The sequence below is a fragment of the Xenopus laevis genome, chromosome 7L (genome assembly GCF_017654675.1).
Source record: "Xenopus laevis strain J_2021 chromosome 7L, Xenopus_laevis_v10.1, whole genome shotgun sequence".
NCBI classification, from domain to species: Eukaryota; Metazoa; Chordata; class Amphibia; order Anura; family Pipidae; genus Xenopus; species Xenopus laevis.
In genome coordinates, this window is record NC_054383.1 from 135,508,600 (window position 1) to 135,531,782 (window position 23,183).

At 40.3% G+C, this 23,183-nt stretch overlaps 1 protein-coding gene across 1 annotated transcript; it reads right to left on the reverse strand.

The window, feature by feature from the left end:
- Positions 1-11,262: 11,262 nt before the first annotated feature.
- Positions 11,263-23,154, reverse strand: ddost.L (dolichyl-diphosphooligosaccharide--protein glycosyltransferase subunit (non-catalytic) L homeolog). Its single transcript, XM_018226565.2, has 11 exons — positions 22,935-23,154; positions 19,173-19,283; positions 18,753-18,839; positions 16,670-16,773; positions 15,167-15,261; positions 14,911-15,004; positions 13,965-14,113; positions 13,728-13,875; positions 12,907-13,027; positions 11,888-11,994; positions 11,263-11,783 (listed from the first exon to the last, which is right to left on the reverse strand). The coding sequence occupies exons 1-11, from the start codon at positions 23,152-23,154 to the stop codon at positions 11,634-11,636; spliced, it is 1,386 nt and encodes a 461-aa protein (XP_018082054.1). The 3' UTR covers positions 11,263-11,633.
- Positions 23,155-23,183: the final 29 nt, after the last annotated feature.

Sequence of the window (23,183 nt, forward strand, 5' to 3'; positions counted from 1 at the left end):
TTTTGTACTTCAATTCATCAGCTTGCTCCAGCAGCATTTCATCTCTATCAAGCTCTAAGGCCCACTGCATAGTATCCTGCACCAATTTGTGTGGGTACCCCCTTGCTAGAAATTTCCTAGACATCACCATTAAATCTTCCTTTCTTTTTTGCCAATTACTGTCTATACGTACCACCCTAAGCATCTGGGACTTCGGTAAGGAGTCCAAAAGATGCCTTGGGTGGTTACTGTGATAATGGAGAATGGTGTTTCTGTCTGTGGGCTTCACAAAAATGCAAGAATTCAATTTGTTGTCCTCCTTGTATATTTTGACATCCAAAAATTCGATACTGTCCCTATGGTATTTTAGGGTGAACTTAACAGGGCTAATCTCATTGTTTAGTCGTGTGACAAAACACTCCAAGTCATCAGCCGTATAGACGCAAATGTGTGCTTAAACATTGGCCGCTGGTACAGAGCGATGGGGTGCTGACTAAGAAACTCCCCAAAAGACCTAAATTTAGTTACAAAAGAGGTCGAAGCTTGAAAGAGAATTTAAGCTCTGCGGACCCGGCATCAAAATATACTGAGCTCCAGCGACAACATTTTTTAACGCCACGTCCAGGTGTGTTTAAATGCACTGGTTGCATAATGTGCAGCAGTCTGATTTTGGGTTCAAGTTTTACTCACCCCTATACTGGTAAAAAATACGAGATAAAGCACCGCATGACATGTACCACCACGATGGTAGTTTATATCATTAAATGCCCCTGTGGTCTCCTATATTGTGGGAAGACGATACGTCAACTCAAAGAGAGGATTGGGATGCATAGAGCCAGTATAAGGGCTGCATTACATCCTGATAGAGATGATAGGAGTAAAGAAAAGGGCAGAAAACAAGATATAGCACAACAATTGGTGGCGAGGCATTGGGCGGAGGCGAAGCATAGCCCTGCAGCGTTCCGTTGCATGCCAATTGAGCATGTCCCTGAACGGACACGGGGAGGTGATTTTGATAAAGCCTTACTCCAGAGGGAAGCCTACTGGACCTACGAATTGGACTGTGTGGCACCAAAAGGGTTAAATGGCCAATTGGTGTTAAGCTGCTTTTTGGATTGAAAAAATTTCTTAACAATCTTGTGAAACGTTTTCACGTTGTGTAAATGTAAGACATTTAAGTAGATAGAAAAAACTACAAAGTTACTAAAGTATCTAACATGTGATCAGTGAAAAATGACGACACATTGTTTATTGTAACGTATTTTATTATGTATCTATCGCTTCTGTCAAGCATTATTACATATATTTTGTATGCATTTGCAGGGTGTACATGGAAGAAATCTCAGCAAATGGATTTTTTTAAAGAACTTTCACTTACTTCACTTTTTCCACTCGGTAGTGGCATCTTGTGGTGAGAATGCTAATTACGTGTCACGGTTGATTTAACCTGTATACTAAGTTAATGATTTTAACGAGATGTGATTCACATGTATGACGTCATAATTGAGCGCCTCCCTTTGGGGTTGGGCTATGTGTATAAATATGCACCATGAACACTTGTAATTTATCCTTGATAAAGGCCCAAACATGGGCCGAAACGTTGGCTGCACAAGTTAAAATAAAAACCTTTTTTCACGGAAATATTGGAGTGCGGGTCCCTATCTAAACATTATATATATATATATATATATATATATATATATATATATATATATAATTTGAGCTCATGTTCCAACTACAGTAACCTTGCTACTGTTCAATGAGCCATATATCGCCAGACCCTCTCCTATAGTGGTTCCCACACCTGGACATGAAGATCATCATGGTGGTGGAATTAAAATTCTTTATTCTAAATGTAGGTTCAAACTCGGAGATCTCCTCCTTCTCCACCATGGGTCTGTTCTACCTCATCCAAATTCACATTGCACATATCTAACCCTACTCTAAATGTATTGATCACTTGAACTGGATGTCCTGCACAAATTAGGAATGGCCAGAATTTATCTAATCCCTCATAATTGACGTACAGCCCTCTGTCATGCCCAGTAGCCCAAACCCCACACTGGAATGACCAGCAGGGCCACTGGGTCAATACTTAAAGTATAATTAGGAGGGAGTAGACTGGAGAGGATGTAAACAGACAGAAAGTTTATTGGCAAAACATAAAGTAAAAACAATTTACAGTGAGATTATAGGGCATGTGATGCATATACAGTGGGATTATAGAAGATGTGGATTTTATACAGTGGGATTATAGGGTATATAGTGCATATATACAGTGGGATTATAGGGTATATAGTGCATATATACAGTGGGATTATAGGGTCTGTATGGTATATACAGTGGTATAGGGAATATAGGTCATAAATAGTGGTATTATAGGGTTATATTACATATACTGTAGGATTATAAAATGTGTAGGGTATATTCAGTCGGATTATATGGAAAGTAGGGCATATACAGTCATATTATAGGGTATGTAGCGCATTATAGGGTTTGCAGGGTATATACTGTAGGATTATAGGGGGATGGAGGGCATATACAGTGGGATTATATGGGGTGTAGCATATGTAAAGTGAGATTATAGGGGATGTAGTACATATACAGTGGGATTATAGGGGATGTAGTACATATACAGTGGGATTATAGGGGATATAGTACATATACAGTGAGATTATAGGAAATGTAGTACATATACAGTGGGATTACAGGGGATGTAGTACATATACATGGGATTACAGGGGATGTAGTACATATACAGTGGGATTACAGGGGATGTAGTACATATACATGGGATTACAGGGGATGTAGTACATATACAGTGGGATTATAGGGGATATAGTACATATACAGTGAGATTATAGGAAATGTAGTACATATACAGTGGGATTACAGGGGATGTAGTACATATACATGGGATTACAGGGGATGTAGTACATATACAGTGGGATTATAGGGGATGTAGTACATATACAGTGGGATTACAGGGGATGTAGTACATATACAGTGATATTATAGGAAATGTAGTACATATACAGTGGGATTACAGGGAATGCAGTACATATACAGTGGGATTATAGGGGATGTAGTACATATACAGTGGGATTATAGGGGATATAGTTCATATACAGTGGGATTACAGGGGATGTAGTACATATACAGTGGGATTATAGACGATATAGTACATATACAGTGGGATTACAGGGGATGTAGTACATATACAGTGGGATTATAGGGGAGGTAATACATATACAGTGGGATTACAGGAAATGTAGTACATATACAGTGGGATTATAGGGGGATTTAGTACATATACAGTGGGATTATAGGGGATGTAGTACATATACAGTGGGATTACAGGGGATGTAATACATATACAATATGAAAATAACCCCCATTTTTTTCAGAAGATCTAAATCAAGGTGATGTGACATCAGCTGCAGTCGATTCCCGCATGGCGTTCAACCTGAACATGGCGGCTCTGGGAGTGGGAATCGCTATACACGTGTCATGGATCATTTATGTCATTTATTTTCTTGCTGTGATAAATTCCATAACGTCCAGCTACAACTATAACGGTTAATGGAGGATTCTGGGAGCTCAGCCCTTATTGATGACACATTTCTGTATAATGTCACTTATAGACCAGAGATATGAGCTTTATAGTCCTCTAGCTGTTGTAGAACTACAACCCCCTCTCATCGCTCTGAGAGCTGTAGTCTAATGGCTACTAATCCCATGATGATGTCATAAATCAGCATCTAATTTATCCTGTAAAAGGGATCCGAAAAGCTTTCTGTAATAAACTGCATTTTGATTTACTCCGGTCACAGACTTGTGCTGTATATGGAGCTGTTGGGCACGAGTAAAGGCCAAATTAAGTTACTCAGCTGTTTAAAACAAGAATAATTTACTCTCACTCTCTCTCTCAGTGCAAGGAAGGATAATCCTCTTTAAAACTTTTTTTTTCCTCATCTGTGCTGCCTTTGCTCTCAAAAAATTGAGGAAATGATCAATAAAAATGAATAGAACAGTTCAGCTGCCTTCTCTGTGCTAGGTGTGTTAATACGCAGCTGGGAGTGATGTCCCTGTCCTGAAGAGCTTACAATCTACTATTCTCAGCACTGGGGACTCACTTGTTCCTGATTTCAGGTTGATGCTACAAGTATTAAAGGGGATTCTAGGAAATAGATGTTTCTTGCTTTTAGATGCACTTGACTGGGGTCAGGGGGGGGGGGTTTGAAGCAATGACAATGTTTTTAAATGACTCTCTCTTTTCCTGCCAACTCATTATATTGATATGTCTTTACTGCTTTCACCTCTCCCCCAATCCCTCGACCTGTGGGCTGGGCCAAAGAAAGTAGATTGTTTTATGTCAATAAAATACAACAATTTATGAAATCTATTTTTATGTATGGGGCTGTTGTGGGTAAAGGTATTTGGGTGTTACTGGCCCTTTAAGGCCATATATTATGCAAATCATCTTAAAGAGGAATTCCCAGTGAGCAATAAAAACATCACTGAGCAGGAAGTGTTGTCACTGCACCAGGTGAGGGGTATTAATGGCACCTTGTGTATCACTGTCCAAAAATGATAATCATAAGTTTAAAGGGGATGCAAACCCAAACATAAAAAAAAGAAATTTGAATTCTCAGCAATTTCCCAATATCCATTCATTCCTCATTCTCACTGGGTTTATAGTTCTGTGTAACTGTCATTGTGTCTGTCCCTTTCTCTTCTCTGCACTGCTGCCTCTGACTCCTGATACAACTTCCCAATATCCATTCATTCCTCATTCTCACTGGGTTTATAGTTCTGTGTAACTGTCATTGTGTCTGTCCCTTTCTCTTCTCTGCACTGCTGCCTCTGACTCCTGATACAACTTCCTCAATATCCATTCATTCCTCATTCTCACTGGGTTTATAGTTCTGTGTAACTGTCATTGTGTCTGTCCCTTTCTCTTCTCTGCACTGCTGCTTCTGACTCCTGATACAACTTCCCAATATCCATTCATTCCTCATTCTCACTGGGTTTATAGTTCTGTGTAACTGTCATTGTGTCCGTCCCTTTCTCTGCACTGCTGCTTCTGACTCCTGATACAACTTCCCAATATCCATTCATTCCTCATTCTCACTGGGTTTATAGTTCTGTGTAACTGTCATTGTGTCTGTCCCTTTCTCTGCACTGCTGCCTCTGACTCCTGATACAACTTCCCAATATCCATTCATTCCTCATTCTCACTGGGTTTATAGTTCTGTGTAACTGTCATTGTGTCTGTCCCTTTCTCTGCACTGCTGCTTCTGACTCCTGATACAACTTCCCAATATCCATTCATTCCTCATTCTCACTGGGTTTATAGTTCTGTGTAACTGTCATTGTGTCTGTCCCTTTCTCTTCTCTGCACTGCTGCTTCTGACTCCTGATACAACTTCCCAATATCCATTCATTCCTCATTCTCACTGGGTTTATAGTTCTGTGTAACTGTCATTGTGTCCGTCCCTTTCTCTGCACTGCTGCTTCTGACTCCTGATACAATTTCCCAATATCCATTCATTCCTCATTCTCACTGGGTTTATAGTTCTGTGTAACTGTCATTGTGTCTGTCCCTTTCTCTTCTCTGCACTGCTGCTTCTGACTCCTGATACAACTTCCCAATATCCATTCATTCCTCATTCTCACTGGGTTTATAGTTCTGTGTAACTGTCATTGTGTCTGTCCCTTTCTCTGCACTGCTGCTTCTGACTCCTGATACAACTTCCCAATATCCATTCATTCCTCATTCTCACTGGGTTTATAGTTCTGTGTAACTGTCATTGTGTCTGTCCCTTTCTCTTCTCTGCACTGCTGCCTCTGACTCCTGATACAACTTCCCAATATCCATTCATTCCTCATTCTCACTGGGTTTATAGTTCTGTGTAACTGTCATTGTGTCCGTCCCTTTCTCTGCACTGCTGCTTCTGACTCCTGATACAATTTCCCAATATCCATTCATTCCTCATTCTCACTGGGTTTATAGTTCTGTGTAACTGTCATTGTGTCTGTCCCTTTCTCTGCACTGCTGCTTCTGACTCCTGATACAACTTCCCAATATCCATTCATTCCTCATTCTCACTGGGTTTATAGTTCTGTGTAACTGTCATTGTGTCTGTCCCTTTCTCTTCTCTGCACTGCTGCCTCTGACTCCTGATACAACTTCCCAATATCCATTCATTCCTCATTCTCACTGGGTTTATAGTTCTGTGTAACTGTCATTGTGTCTGTCCCTTTCTCTTCTCTGCACTGCTGCCTCTGACTCCTGATACAACTTCCCAATATCCATTCATTCCTCATTCTCACTGGGTTTATAGTTCTGTGTAACTGTCATTGTGTCTGTCCCTTTCTCTTCTCTGCACTGCTGCCTCTGACTCCTGATACAACTTCCCAATATCCATTCATTCCTCATTCTCACTGGGTTTATAGTTCTGTGTAACTGTCATTGTGTCTGTCCCTTTCTCTGCACTGCTGCTTCTGACTCCTGATACAACTTCCCAATATCCATTCATTCCTCATTCTCACTGGGTTTATAGTTCTGTGTAACTGTCATTGTGTCTGTCCCTTTCTCTGCACTGCTGCTTCTGACTCCTGATACAACTTCCCAATATCCATTCATTCCTCATTCTCACTGGGTTTATAGTTCTGTGTAACTGTCATTGTGTCTGTCCCTTTCTCTTCTCTGCACTGCTGCCTCTGACTCCTGATACAACTTCCCAATATCCATTCATTCCTCATTCTCACTGGGTTTATAGTTCTGTGTAACTGTCATTGTGTCTGTCCCTTTCTCTGCACTGCTGCTTCTGACTCCTGATACAACTTCCCAATATCCATTAATTCCTCATTCTCACTGGGTTTATAGTTCTGTGTAACTGTCATTGTGCCTCTCTGTCCCTTTCTGTTCTGTAGTTCTGACTCTTGAAACAATGTAGCGTGAGTGAGTTCTTCAGTAAGAACCAGCAATTACAGGCAAGAGAAATGAAGCGGCTTTCAGTAGTTGCTATTTATCTCTCAGTGAGCATTTCTCATTATGCTGCGTTGCATGTTGTGTGGCCTTAAGGGGCTCCTCTCTCTCTCTCTGTGAGGGGCTCAGCTCTTGAACCTTTTCAATAACTGCCCCAACCGTCAGCATTTGGAAGAGGCAACAAAAGATTTCAGAGATGACTCCCAGCTTGGGTTCCACTGGGCACTGTAGACATGGGTACTAGTAGAATACCCACAAAGTAGTCCGTTCTGTAAAGCGGATCTTCTGCCTTTAGTAGTGACATCATCTCCTGTTGATAGTGACATCACTCCTGGGTTACAAGGTCTATTCCATGAAAAAACCCTCTAGGTTGGTTTGTAGATCCAAAGCCCCTTGAGTACACCATGAACCTGATGTGTATATTGCTGAATATTTAAAGGGGTTGTTCATCTTTAAATTAACTGTCTGATGTAGAGAGGGACATTCTGAGACAATTTGCAATTGGTTTTATTTTTTATGATTTGTGGTTTTTCTCCAGTTTGCAATTTCAGAAATCTGGTTGCTAGGGTCCAAATTCCCCTAGCAACCATGCATTGATTTGAATAAGAGACTGGAATATGAATAGGAGAGGCCTGAATAGAAAGAGGAATAATAACAATGCATTTGTAGCCTTACAGAGCAGTTGTTTTTAGATGGGGTCAGTGACCCCCATTTGAAAGCTGGAAAGAATCAGAAGAAGGCAAATAATTAAAAAAGCGATCATAAATAATGAAGGCCAATTGAGAATTAGCCATTCTGTAACATACTAAAGTTAACTCAAAGATGAACCAGCTATTTAAAGGAATTGCCCTGGGAAACCACATATTTATAGAATTGCCATAGGTAAATTATGTGTTTTCACCCCAAACTGGCCAGCTGCAAATCTTGGTGGTACATGAGGGGTTTTGATGAATTATGTGAAATTTGCAGGATGAATGCCGGGGGTCTGCTGCCCCGTGTTTATAGGGTTCTATGACAATGTGCCATGCTGAAGGCTCAGAATGGAAATGCAATAAAATCAGTGAAATGCAATAAAATCTGTGAAATGCAATAAAATCAGTGAAATGCAATAAAATCAGTGAAATGCAATAAAATCAGTGAAATGCAATAAAATCGGTGAAATGCAATAAAATCGGGAAATGCAATAAAAGCGGTGAAATGCAATAAAATCGGGAAATGCAATAAAATCGGTGAAATGCAATAAAATCGGTGAAATGCAATAAAATCGGGAAATGCAATAAAATCGGTGAAATGAAATAAAATCAGTGAAATGCAATAAAATCGGGGAAATGCAATAAAATCGGGGAAATGCAATAAAATCGGGGAAATGCAATAAAATCGGGAAATGCAATAAAATCGGTGAAATGAAATAAAATCAGTGAAATGCAATAAAATCGGGGAAATGCAATAAAATCGGGGAAATGCAATAAAATCGGGGAAATGCAATAAAATCGGGAAATGCAATAAAATCGGGACATGCAATAAAATCAGTGAAATGAAATAAAATCAGTGAAATGCAATAAAATCGGGGAAATGCAATAAAATCGGGGAAATGCAATAAAATCGGGGAAATGCAATAAAATCGGGGAAATGCAATAAAATCGGGGAAATGCAATAAAATCGGGAAATGCAATAAAATCGGGACATGCAATAAAATCAGTGAAATGCAATAAAATCAATCAGTGAAATGCAATATAATCAGTAAAAATGCCATGAAATCGGTGAAATGCCATATAATCAGTGATATGCAATAAAATCGGTGAAATGCAATAAAATCGGTGAAATGCAATAAAAACAACAGATGTTTCCCACAGTCAGTTCCACTGTTACTAGTCGGGTCACACTATAAAGTTTTATGGGACAAACAAGTAAAGGGAAGTAAAGTAACTGAAAAAACATCATCAAAGTAACCTATAAAGGTAATAGCCCAACATAATCTGTACTGACGTGTCCCAGCAGCAATAAAACTCACTATATATAGTGGAGAAAAAGAAAGTGAAAACTGTGCTGTAAGTGTGCTCCCCCCATCCCCAAAATGAGTGTAATGCTACTGAATACTGTATGTGTCTTGCTGGTTCTGACTCCTGAGATAATGTAGCAGCAGCCAGTTGATTAACAGACCTGGGGGAAAGGGAAAATTGTATCATATTTACTGTTATTTTCCTTTCTTGGCAATACTCCATATCAGCACTCACTGGGATATCCCCGCCCCCATCAGAAGGACCCTCCCCAAATCTTTAAAAGTCACCCACCCCCTCCGTGCAGACCTCCCAACATTTTGGAAATATAAATAAGGACAAAAAAATTTGCCCACGACCCATTTTTGTGGCCATACCCCATAATTAACATGTTTATTCTACAAATTTGTCAGGTTATAAAAGTTTGAACACCTTTCTGTGGTTTTATGTGTTATTACAATTTTGCTAATGAAGGGGAATTGCCTTTTAAGCTGCAAGTCCAAGTTTCCCCAAGAGACCTGCTTATCTTAAATTGTTACAATTGTTTCTTTGCTTATCTTAAATTGTTACATAAGTATCTAAGTGCACCTGCTGAATGTTCTGGGCTCTCTGTTTCAATGTTTGTATTGTTTTTCATATTAAACAAGCAGGGGTTTAAAGATAAAAGAATAAAGCTATATAATGAGGCATGCCTCAGAATCAGAATGGTTCCAGAATATTGACCAAGTTTCAGTAAATCTTCTTTTTAGTTGGAGTTCTGCTGAATTTTTATTGCTTCTTGCCAACATATCTGTTAATGAAGGAGTCCATTCAGATTAGGCTGATCAATGAATCATGTAGTAGTGCAAATTTGGGGTTTAATTTAATATGGAGCTTAAATTTGAGACATTTAAGTCTTAGAAACATTGTATCTTTTTTCTGGCTGTTCAGCGCAGGAGATCAAAGAGAAAGTCGGGACATTTCAATAACAATCCGGGACTGCGGGTAGAGCTGTCAAAATCGGGACTGTCCCGTGAAAAACAGGACAGTTGGGAGGTATGCCTCTATGGCATCTTTGTTATGAGCTTTAAAGGGGACCTGTCACCCTAAGAAATAATTTCAAATTCTTTTCTATCATGTTAGTTGAGCAACTTACACTGTATTTACTATTTAAATTTTGTTTCCTTCTGTCTTGGAATTATACAATCACAGCAAGCAGGCAGCTGCCATTTTGTGGACACGGTTATTAAGGGAAATTGTGTATCACCCCAAAATCTTGTTTATGCACCAGAATGGGGGACCTAATGTCCATGTGCAGTGCCCTACACAATTATAGAGCCTGAGGAGGGAAGGGGGAATGTGGGGAGAGCAGTGACATGTAGGAAGTGCTGAATGGAAAGTGAAAGTAATTGACTGCCCCTCCTCTATGTCACGGGGACCCGGATATTTTGAAAAGTGCAGCACAGCCGGGACCCCTTTAGGCCTGGCACGAGTACCCCCGAAGGTGACCCTGGTCTGCAAGTAGGGTTGACACCTTTTCTGGATAAAAATACCGGCCTTCCTATATATCATCATCATTTATTTATATAGCGCTGTCAAGATACGCAGTGCTTTATATATTATCTTTATACTCTATTAATAACATTGGGATCAACCATCATTTTTGCCGGTGGGGCCAATAAAATCCCGGCTAGTTAACAAGTAACCACAAAACAGGGCTGGGGCCAGACGCTGTAAGTTCAGGTAGAGACACAGGAGACCCCTAGATAAATACTAATAATATTCAGCTGGAGCTGCCCAGGTATGTAACAATCAGGCAACTTACCTCTCTGTAGTGCACTGCTCAAGCCCAATGTTTAACACCATGAGGTGCACGGCCTATTTTTTTTTCTCCTTAAAGGAGAAGGAAAGTCATTTAGCACTTGGGGGTGCCAAAAGTTACGCACTCCCAAGTGATTATATTTTCTTACCTGAAACCCCAGGTCGGGGCTCAGCAGAAAACTGCACCGGCCCAGGGTTATAACAGTGAGTTAGGGTTGGGCAGTAGTGAGTTAGGGGTGGGCAGTAGTGAGTTAGGGTTGGGCAGTAGTGAGTTAGGGTTGGGCAGTAGTGAGTTAGGATTGGGCAGCTCATCACTACTCTGTGCATTCAATGATAAGAGGGTAAAAACATATCCCATTCTCCTTTATAATAAAACAAATAATTAAAAGACAAGCCAGAATATATTGCATTAGCCTTATTAGGAAAGTAGATGTACTGCTCCTTTAAATTAGACCATTGTGTATAAAACAAGCCCAACAGTGACACAATAAGGGGGGAGGATGAGAGTTTATTACAAAGGTTCAAGTGCCCATCATCACAGTCCAATGATAAAAAGAAGTAAGAAATAAAAATACATCCAGTTACACAAACCAATGACTGATAAGCCCGACTGCTGGGGAATGTGATGAGTGCGGGTTCCCTGGACGGGTGAAATTCACGCTCTCCCCTCTGATGATTAACCCCATCTGTGCTGCGGCCGGACGCTCCCTCTCAGTGCGGCACAGTAAAAGTTAATTTTGCTAATTTTTTATTTTTTTTTAAACCAACAACCATCCCAAATCAGATCTGAATTCCGGCCCCAGTCAATGAATCTCAGGTGTTGCTCCCTCTAGTGGAGATTTTACACAGTGCTCTACTGAGTCTTAGTCAGATTTCTCCTTCTCCTTCATGTGTAGGAAGACAATGCTGAATATAAAGAGTCCGAACATGACGGAGAAGGCGCTGGCGTAGTATGGGTAGGCCGAGGGGATGAAACGCTCGTACTGTGTGTGCTGGAGGGGGCGCACAGATACCTGTAAGGGTGACAATAACATGAAACAATGTGCCGATATCACAAGAGTGAACACTTACTTTATATGTGACTCCCTATTATAATGCAGATAGATCACATGCTCACCTGTGTGGCCGAGTACAGGTGAGTATATCCCAGCCTGTTATAATCCACCTTGAACTGGAAAACACCATAAACATCTGGGAGCTTGAACTGGACACTGTACTTCCCTCCTACGAGGAGAAACAACAAACAAAGCCAGGGAATTAAAGAGAAACATGGGAAAGGCAGTCCTCCGGCTCTCACGGAAGCGGAGAGAGGAATAGTGGAGATAAACTTGATTATTTCAGAAACAATACAGAATATTTCATTGATTGTATTTAGAAACTTTCTTATTTCAGTGTGATGAAGCTTATATTAAATTTTCATTTTCGCGATCGTTCCCCTTTAAAGGAGAAACAAACCCCTGCAGCTCACGGCAGCCATCTTTTCTTTGTTACACTTCGGAAGCCGACCTTCGTTTTTGGCGCATACACAGTTGGAGTAATTTTCCGGTCCCAAACAACTGTGGACATTTTCGTGACTTTTGGCGCATGCGCTTTTGCCCCGGGTATCACCTAGGCTGGAGGGGAGAAGGGAGGAGGGTCCACAAAGGGTAGGGTTTTTTTGCGTTACGGGTTTGTTTTTCCTTTAAAGGGGAACTATTGTGAAAATAAAAATGTAATAGAAGCTTCATCATACTGAAAAAAAGAAACTTTCTAAATATAATTAAATATTCTGCATTGTTTCTGAAATAATCAAGTTTATGTTCACTATTCCTCTCTCAGCATCTGTTTCTCTTCATTCTGTCTTCATGCAGCAGTTGGGTGTCAGATATTCATTGACAGTTAGATCCAATATATCTTATAGGGGGCTCCTTTCCTAGCAGATGTATTAGAGATCACTCAAATAACTGATTCCAGTACAAAATAACAATCTAACAAAATAACTGACTTTTGCACAAATCCTGCATGTAGAGAGACATGATGTCTTTAATAGAGTGAGCTCTAATACATCTTCTAGGCAAAAGGAGCCCCCCTATAAGATATATTGGATCTAACTGTCAGTGAATATCTGAGAGAGAGAGTATTTTGCAATGAACTTACCATTTTTCTTCAAGAAGGTCCTGACGAATGGATCGATTCGGACAAAGTCCAGCTGGATATCCTCCCCATCGAAGGGCACCCACTTTCCATCAGAAAGCTTTTCAATCACGATGCTGTATTCCTGAGAGGGAAGCACAACAAACAAGGGAAAGTCAGACCAGCAAACGTTTAAAGGCTAAATAAAAATCCAAGGAGTTGTAAGAACCTATGCTAAAGACTGCCTGTACGGAAGTCTTGTACTAAAGTTCTATATAGAGCTCCAGTGCAGGATCTCCATGCACATACACATGAAGGAGCTGGTAAGTGGACACCTGGAGACACCTACCTCCAACACATGATCTCTGCAAGTGGAATTAGTACCACAGAGAGGCAACAGTACCAACAAATTCAGCCCACATACCTATGGGGTTTAAGCCTCCCTTTAATATCACTGTTTATACAAGACTCATGTTTATAGCGTAATCTTCTCTACTGCCATCAGAAGTCACAGGACCCCCTACAAAAAAAATTTCTGACCCCCAGTGGTCCCACCCACCATCGTGGCTTTGGGTCTATTTGCGGTTTTGGATCTATTCGTGTCTTCGGTGATTCCAGTCTATTTGTGTCTTCGGCGATTCGGGTCTATTAGGGTCTTTGGCGATTCCTGTCTTTTTGCAGCTTCATTTGTGGCTTCGGGTCCGATTGCAGCTTTGGATCGTATGGGGGCCCCCGGCTAGTTCAAAATGTGCAGCACAGCTTGGGCCCCCTTTCAGGCCCGGGCCAGATGTTGCCCCTGTGCCCCCCTTGATGGCGGCCCTGACTGTCATGTGATCAACACTTACCACAAGGTCGGTGACGGTGTAAGCACTGGGAGGAGAGGATTCCCCTACGCGGTGATGGGAGACTTCCCCAACTCTCAGGACTCCCTCTTCCTTAAACACCCAGCGGGACAGGGCCACAGCCAGTTCATAGTTGCCGGTTTTGGCATACCTATGGGACAGGTACAGGGAATGAGCCCAAATAGCTTGACAAATACTGTATACCCAAGCTACGGGAGGGAAGAGAGATCAACAATGTACCTGTTGGAGCTGGAGGCTGCTTTCTGTACAGCAGAGTTGAAAAAGGCATCACTGAAGAAATCCAGGGAGCCGCTGAATACAACACGGGCGTTATTTCTGGCCTGCAGCCCTGCAATGAGGAGCGTGTTCTTTCCTACAGCATGTGGGTACTGCAGAGAGAAAAGTGATATCACAAGAAGCTCGGTCAAAGAAACTTTATAAAAATACTGTTCACTTAAATTGTTCTGCTGAATTGGAATTGGAAATACCCATGAAGTTGCTTCACTCCCCTACCCCACAAGCTGTGATCCCAGCAGAGGGGATTGAACTGGGTTGTAAAATGGTTAAAGGATAAGTAAAGTTTTAAAATGAAGTGAATGTAAAATTGATGACCTTGCTATTCTAAGCACTTTTGTAATTTACATTCATTACTAATTTGCTTTCAATGCCAAGATATTAAGGGATACATGTACTGTTACTATGAATGAATTGTTACAACAACGCCACCTGCTGGTCATTTCCCCACCAGTCTGACCAGCAAGTAGTCAAGGAAGTTGTCAGGAGAAAGAAAGGCTGATGTTCTTCTGTTTAGGAAAGATGTGAGAAAGGTTTCTAATTTTATTCCTAAGCAGAAGAACATCAGCCTCTTTCTTTCTCCTGACAACTTCCTTGACTACTTGCTGGTCAGACTGGTGGGAAAATGACCAGCAGGTGGCGCTGTTGTAACACAATTCATTCATAGTAACAGTACACGTATCCTTTAATATCTTGGAATTAAAAATAAATAATGAATGTAAATTACAAACGTAATTAGACTAGCCTCCTCATTAATTTTAGATTCACTTATCCTTTAAGTAATATGGACTGGGTGTTGGGCACTAACGAGTTATAGTACAGCTCACTCGTGCTACTCCACAAATTACCTGTTGGTATAAATATAAACAAATATTTTCTTGCGACCATGTACCTGTGTGATTGGCTTATCTGGGAAAAAGGAGTAGGAAGTGGAAGACCCAGTTAGAATGTCCAGTACTAGAGGATTGTCTGGATCAGCTACCATGCTGTAAGGAAAGAATAGTTACACAGTAGTTACTGGAGGCAGAGCAAGAAAAAACACTGTTACTTGGATTAAAAGAAACAAGCTTGGTGCAACACTACATGAGCTGGATAGACTTGGGGGGCACAACACATTATAGAACAAGCTTTGAGCAGCAGGTACCTACCCAACACCCCTGAAGAGAATGGGGTTCGGAGGAGTCTTTCCCACAATCGTTGGAGCCTTCAGTAGAGTCTCAGAGTCGGCCACAATAAGTGTGTGCTATAGGGAGAGACACAATACATATACATGTCAACACTGAAATCAATCACTGCTCAATTCTCTATCAAGAGAGTAAATATGTTGTAAAGACTAGAAAAAAACCTAGTTAAAGTGAACTATCACCATTAGAGAAAACAAAATCAAATTAAATGTACTACTTAGCCACCCCATAAACTTCATGCACATGCCCCTGCAGGAATACGGCCCCTCCTTCAGCCAATAAAATGAACATCCCTCTGGCTGGGGTAGTGCAAGAATCTAATGACCATTGCATTGCTCTGCAGATAACGGCTGCACTTTCAGATGCGCAGCAGGGAGGAGAGCAGGATTCCTGCAGGAGTAAGTACCAGGGGACTGGATATCAGGAGATTTGGTGGGTTTTTGCTGTGATTGCTCAATTTAGGATGATTTTTGCAGCTATTAATTATTATAAAGCACAATGAAGGTTCTGATTGACAATAAAAATGCACAAAAATGATCATGCATTGTTACGGTGTTAGTAGTTGCAACCCATAGGAACATTCCCCTGTGCTTGTGTGACACTATTGATACAAAGTCATAGCAGTCAGATCTCCTGCAGCCAACACTCCCAATCCCACAATGTATTGTCTGCAATCAGCAAATCTTTGAACAAAAATAATCATAAATGTTGACAAGGCATTGTGGGTAATTGAGTCAAGACTGGAGCGATTGCACTACCACACTGCTACTATAACTACTACTACTACTACTACATTGTCTCAGAGGTGCATGTGGACAGGACCTTATAGTCGCAAATTACTTTAAAGGAGTTGTTCACCTTTAAATTAACTGTTAGTGTGATATAGAGAGGGATATTCTGAGACAATTTGTAATTGGTTTTCATTTTTTATTATTTGTGGTTTTTTACTTATTTGGCTTTTTATTCAGCAGCTCTCCAGTTTGCAATTTCAGCAGTCTGGTTGCCACGATCCAAATTCCCCTAGCAACCATGCACTAATTTGAATACGAGACTGGAATATGAATAGGAGAGGCCTGAATAGAAAGAGGAGGAACAAAAAGTAACAATAACAATACATTTGTAGCCTTACAGAGCATTTTTTTTTAGATGGGGTCAGTGACCCCCATTTGAAAACTGGAAAGAGTCTGGAGAAGGTAGCAAATAATTCAAAAAGTATAAAAAATAATGAAGACCAATTGGAAATTTGCTTTGAATTAGCCATTCTATAACATACTAAATATTAACTTAAAGGTGAACCACCCGTTTGAAATAACTACACAAGTTTAATGAATGTTTACTGAAACGTTGTTTAAAATGATAAAGAAGAACACTGAGCAGGGTATAAGTCTCCCAACATTCCCCAATAAAACGTCACTAGTAACAGCCACTTCCCCCGGCTGCTTTCCCGTGGTACAACAGGACACACACCTGGCCCGGGTCTGAGATATCGTAGTTATGATGGTCAATCACAGCTGTTTTGTCTTCATCAAACTCAATGCCACATTCGCTGCCCAGCTCCCGCAGAGGGTCCCCTAAAATGCAAAGTCAGATAACAGGAATGTAAGTTATTTTGTTTAAGTGAGTTTATTTTGATTAGATTTGTGTATTTAGACGGCAGCTCCCATGCCTTCCCTACGTGTCTCCTTGGACTATGACTTCCTGCTCTGCGTATAGCTTTATCCTAGCACTCTAGTTTAGAAGCCTGCCATTAAAGGACAAGGAAAGTGTAAAATAGAATAAGGCTAGAAATGCTGTATTTTGTTTACTAAACATAAACTTACTGCACAGGGATTTTTCCTTTGATCGTTCGATCAAACATATTGCGGTAAATCCTTCGACTTCGATATTCGAAGTTGAAGGATTTAACTTCGACAGTCGAATATCGAGGGTTAATTAACCCTCGATATTCGACCCTAAGTAAATGTGCCCCTAGGTTGATACATTCACTATCTTTGTCCCTGCTGAGCTGCATCCCTGATTTTCATTAAAGGATAAGTAAACCTTGAAAATAAGTGAATGTAAAATTGATAAGGGGGCTATTCTAAGCACTTTTGTAATTTACATTATTTATACATATTTTCTTTTTATTCCCAGATATTAAAGGATACTTGTACTGTTACTATGAATGAATTTTGTTGAGAAACAAAGAGGCTGATGTTCTTCTGCTTAGGAATAAAATTAGAAACCTTTCTCACATCTTTCCTAAGCAGAAGAACATCAGCCTCTTTCTTTCTCCTGACAACTTCCTTGACTACTTGCTGGTCAGACTGGTGGGAAACTGACCAGCAGGTGGCGCTGTTGTAACAAAATTCATTCATATTAACAGTACATGTATCCCTTAATATCTTGGAATTAAAAATAAATAATGAATGAATGTACATTGCAAAAGTGCTTAGAATAGCCCCCTCATCATTAATTATCCTTTAAACTTTTTGGAAAAACGTTAAGTAATTTAAAAAAGCCTATTTCTGGTGAACTATCTGAAAACAATTAAACTGAAAAAAAAAGTGTTTGGAAGGTGAACAACCCCTTTAACAGAAACTATGTAACAAGATAATCATTCTGTTTGGAGGCTGCAGAAACAAAGCACTGGGGCCCCCTACAGGGATTCACAGACCATTGCATTGCAAGTAAAGTCTAAAATAGAATAAAGCTCGAAGTGCTGTATTTTGTATACTAAACATAAACATAAATTTACTGCACCACAAGTCTAATAAAACAAATGATTTATGCTTTCAAATTTTACCACAGGGGGTCCCCATCTTGTAACACATCTTTGCAAGATCTTTTGCTCAGTGTGATCTGGGCTGCTTAGGGATCGTCATAAATGATCAAAAACAGCACAAGTCAAATAATATCTGCCAGAAGCCGATACAACAAGACTGATTAATAATCAGAATATACAGACTGCACTGGGTCCTGTGTTGTCATGTAATCTAATGTGGATTTTATAGTTTTTGTATTGTTTAATACAAACTTTATGCAACTCTGCAGAACCAGTGGCTGCAGCAAAATAATCCTCCAAATAGAATCCCAGTTTATCTGTTTAAATCTGGCTCCATGGTCTTTGTCCCTGCAGCTGGAGTTGGAAACAGTAAAGGGGATGTAAAGGCAAAAATAAAATCCAATACAAATCTCTACACAGTCGCCGACTGCTCTACAGGGAAACAAACAAAGCTGCTTGAGTTCTGCATGGCTGGGAAGTAAGTTGAGGGCTCCCCCTGCTGTTCATAAGTATGATTGTTTCCCTGCAGAGCAGTTAGGGACCGTCTGACAATTCCTATCCACAGCAGTAAATGAAGGGAGAATTTCACTGCATGCAGTCAGGTTTCTTATAAAAACGGTACACATTTTTTAATTAAAGTATATTGGGGATAGGTTTCTTTTTCATTAAAGAAAGTTAAAATGGGATTATTATTTTTTTTGCCTTTTACATAACCTTCAAGTGTTCTTTAGAAATAATCTGGAGTAGAAATAACGCATTACACACAGAATAAAGATGAAGACTCACCGATATCCGAGCTTGCTGCCACCAGCACACTTCCACCTCCATCGATAAATGAGCTGATAGTCTCGATATTGATGTTCCCCCCAAAATCTGAAAAACAGAACGCTGTCAATAGGGCTGCACTGTGGGCAAGCAAAACAGGGCTATATAAATATTTAACCCTTTAAAGTCAAAATTCTTTAAAATCTAAAACTGCTGTTTCACTAAAACTTCCAACAACACAATGGCTCCAGCAGCATGCTGGGAGTTGTAGTGCAAATATGTAGAAGCTTCCGTTGTTTGCTCATAATTGTTCTTGTTCAAGTCACTACAAAGAAACATTTGGCAGACTATAAGGAACCAGGCAGCACAAATTGTGTGTAATTTAACTCCTTAGTGTGCACTTGTGGTGCCTGAAATAGAAACAAAAAGTAACCAACATACCTTCAACGGAGGGGGAAAAGATGATTAGATTGTCGTACAAGAACTCCCCGTACTTGATGAGGGACAAGCTGGGATCATCAGCTGTTTTGAAGGACAGGTCAAATCCTCTGTCTGGGGGAAGAAATGGGAAATGTTATTTTATTATCTTACTGCTCCCTTTGTTCCCTGCGTATCATGGCCCACCAAGCACCCCCCTAATGAACTTCCTATTCATTAACTACACAGATAGAGTATCATTCAAGCATTCCTTTCAACTGGATCCCTGGTCCTAAATCCTCACTGAGAAGCCTTGCAGGGCTGGAGAACCTTGTATTCACAATTTGCAAAAAAAAAAAAAAATATATAATATAAATATTATATATATATATATATATAAATATATATATATATATATATATATATATATATATATATATATATATATATATATATATATATATATATATATATATATATATATATATATATAAATGCGTGTAGTCCGCACACCATGAGATGGAAATAACCTGGGTGCTAGTCCAAGTGAAGAATGTGTAGCAAGCATAGGATGACAGCACTCCAAGGATTTGACAAGCAAAGTATAGTGTCAAAAATAGAATAGGTTTATTAGATCCGACGTTTCAGTTCCTCACAGTTCCCTGTTTTGATATTATATATATATATATATATTCAGAAGTAAAAAAGAAAAACCCAATCTGGTACCTCCTCCAATCTGATATCTAAATATTTAAAGGTACAGTAACACCAAAAAATTTATATTTTTAAAGTAATAAAAATATAATGCGGTGTTGCCCTGCACTGGTAAAACTGATGTGTTTGCTTCAGAAACACTACTATAGTTTATTAAGCTGCTGTGTAGCCATGGGGGCAGCCATTCAAGCACAGGATACACAGTAGATAACAGGTAAGTACTACTATAGTTTATTTAAACAAGCTGCTGTGTAGCCATGGGGGCAGCCATTCAAGCACATGATACACAGTAGATAACAGATAAGTACTACTATAGTTTATATAAACAAGCTGCTGTGTAGCCATGGGGCTGCCATTCAAGCACAGGATACACAGTAGATAACAGATAAGTACTACTATAGTTTATATAAACAAGCTGCTGTGTAGCCATGGGGGCAGCCATTCAAGCACAAGATACACAGTAGATGACAGATAAGTACTACTATAGTTTATATAAACAAGCTGCTGTGTAGCCATGGGGGCAGCCATTCAAGCACAAGATACACAGTAGATGACAGATAAGTACTACTATAGTTTATATAAACAAGCTGCTGTGTAGCCTATAGACCAGACAACAAAAAGAAATCCCATAAGTTAAAACCCCTGCTCCATGTGCGGAGCAATTATTACAGGGAGCTTTAATGAGCAACTGAACTAATCTAGGGCAACGTAGAGTCACGTGGGCTCAGCCTTGTCTCTATCCCTCCGGCAAAACAAACCAGGACCCCAGTACAACACTATTCCCCCCCTGGTGTCCTCCTATACTTCAAATGTATTGTAGCTCTACACTTGCTCAAACTTCAATTGTATCTGACACTGCTAAGTACAAATTAATTAAACAAATTAATTGAACTGCAAATCACCCAAACTTTGTCCACAAGCCAGGAACCAGCAGAATGTATACTGGATTAGAGAGTACAGAGAAGGGCAACTAAGCTGGTAAAGGGAAAATCTTAGCTATGAGGAAAGACTGGCCAAATTGGGGATGTTCACACTGGAGAGGAGGAGCTTAAGGGGTGATATGATAACTATGTATAAATATATAAGGGGATCATATAATAATCTCTCTAATGATTTATTTACCAGTAGGTCTTTCCAGCTGACACAAGGTCACCCATTCCGATTAGAAGAAAAGAGGTTCCAGCTAAATATTGGGAAGGGGTTTGTTACAGTGAGAGCTGTGAATATGTGGAATTGTCTCCCTGAATCAGTGGTACAGGCTGATACATTAGATAGGTATAAGGAAGGGTCGGATGCTTTATTCACCAGTAGCTCCTCCCAGCAGACAGGAGGGAGCCAATGAGATTAGAGGAGGGAAAGGGGTGTTACAGGGAGAGCTGGGAAGTGAATCAGGGGTACAGGCTGATACATTAGATAGGTACAAGGAAGGGTCGGATGCTTTATTCACCAGTAGCTCCTCCCAGCAGACAGGAGGGAGCCAATGAGATTAGAGGAGGGAAAGGGGTGTTACAGGGAGAGCTGGGAAGTGAATCAGTGGTACAGGCTGATACATTAGATAGGTATAAGAAGGGGTTGGATGGTGTTTAGCAAGTGAGGGAATACAGGGATATGGGAGATAGCTCATAGTACAAGTTCATCCAGGGACTGGTCCCATTGCATTTTTTCTCCTTTGAGGCAAATTGGTTTGTGTTCAGAAGGGTTTTTCACCTTCCTCTGGATCAACTGGCAGTTAGGCAGGTTATATATAGACTTAAAAGGTTGAACTTGATCTTATTTCATCCTAAATTACTATGTTACTATGTATATAAATCTTTATAGCGCAGTAATGACATTGAAGCCTTGAGGAAGTCTGACTAAGACGAAACGCGTCGGCTGTGACGTCATCCAAAGGGGCCCAGCACCGCACGCTTACCACGCCGGCTAAAGAGCTACTAAAGCGGAGCGAGCTCTCTGAATGCTGGTTTATCTATACATACTCTTATCTTTATAGTGCTGTAGCCTAGCCTGTATGGTGACTTCATCTTACTGTGACCATTAACTAGTACAATGTGCAGACTGGGGACTCCAGTCTTATAATATATACTCTATACACAGTGAGATCTGTAACCAGTCTCTATACAGTCCCACGTGATGTCACTTCACTGTACAATACAGATATATATATGTGTGTATATAGAAATACAATACAGAAAAGCCATGAATATCTTATAAATGATATCCTTATAAATGGTGAGTTCTGATGTCATCAGTTATAAACGGTGAGTTCTGATGTCATTTCTGTCACATGACTCACTGAAACTTGTGTATTATAATAAATAAAGTGCCCCCAGTTGCAAAATATGAGGATATTAGACGTTACCTTAGAATTCCATGACCTGTATAAAAACACTTGGCCTTTTATATGGTCATGAAACTCCTCCGTTACTTATAATATCCTTATAATTTACAAGAGGGGATACTTTATTCACTATATAAGGATATTATAAGTTACCGAGGAGTTTCATGACCATATAAAAACACGAGGCCGAAGGGCGAGTTATACAGGTCATGGAACTCCGAGGTAACTTCTAATATCCTCATATTTTACAACTGGGGGTACTTTATTTATTATAATACACAAGTTTCAGTGAGTCATGTGACAGAAATGACATCAGAACTCACCGTTTATAACTGATGACATCAGAACTCACCGTTTATAACTGATGACATCAGAACTCACCGTTTATAACTGATGACATCAGAACTCACCGTTTATAACTGATGACATCAGAACTCACCGTTTATAACTGATGACATCAGAACTCACTGTTTATAAGGATATAATTTACAGGATATTCATGGCTTTTGTGTATTATATACAGAATATAAAGAAGCTAATGATGGAGGCCCAGGCTGCAGAATGAATAGCTGCAGCTCATTGATCTCATTATACACAAATATAAGTGACAGGAACAATCCAGACAATTAATAGCACAGGAAGTCGAGATCTAGTCCCACATAAAGTTGTTCCTCCAGGGACACGACCCCCTCAGCTTAGTACCGGGACCCCCAGACCCCAGCCCAGGCCATTACCGGTGAGACTGCGGAAGAAGAGAGAGTGCGTCTCCCGCAAGTTGATGTTCTCCAGTAAGACGAGAGTGCGAGGCCCAGCGCGGAAGCCCGACACCAGCAGCAGCAGCCATGAGACGGACACGAGCGACACGAGCACAGACAGTCTGAGGGAAGCCATGTTACCCGCCCGGCACTGACAACTCCACATCACCGGAAACCTTTCAATTCCCACCAATCGCATGTGAGAAAGTCAGCGAGCGGAAATGCGCC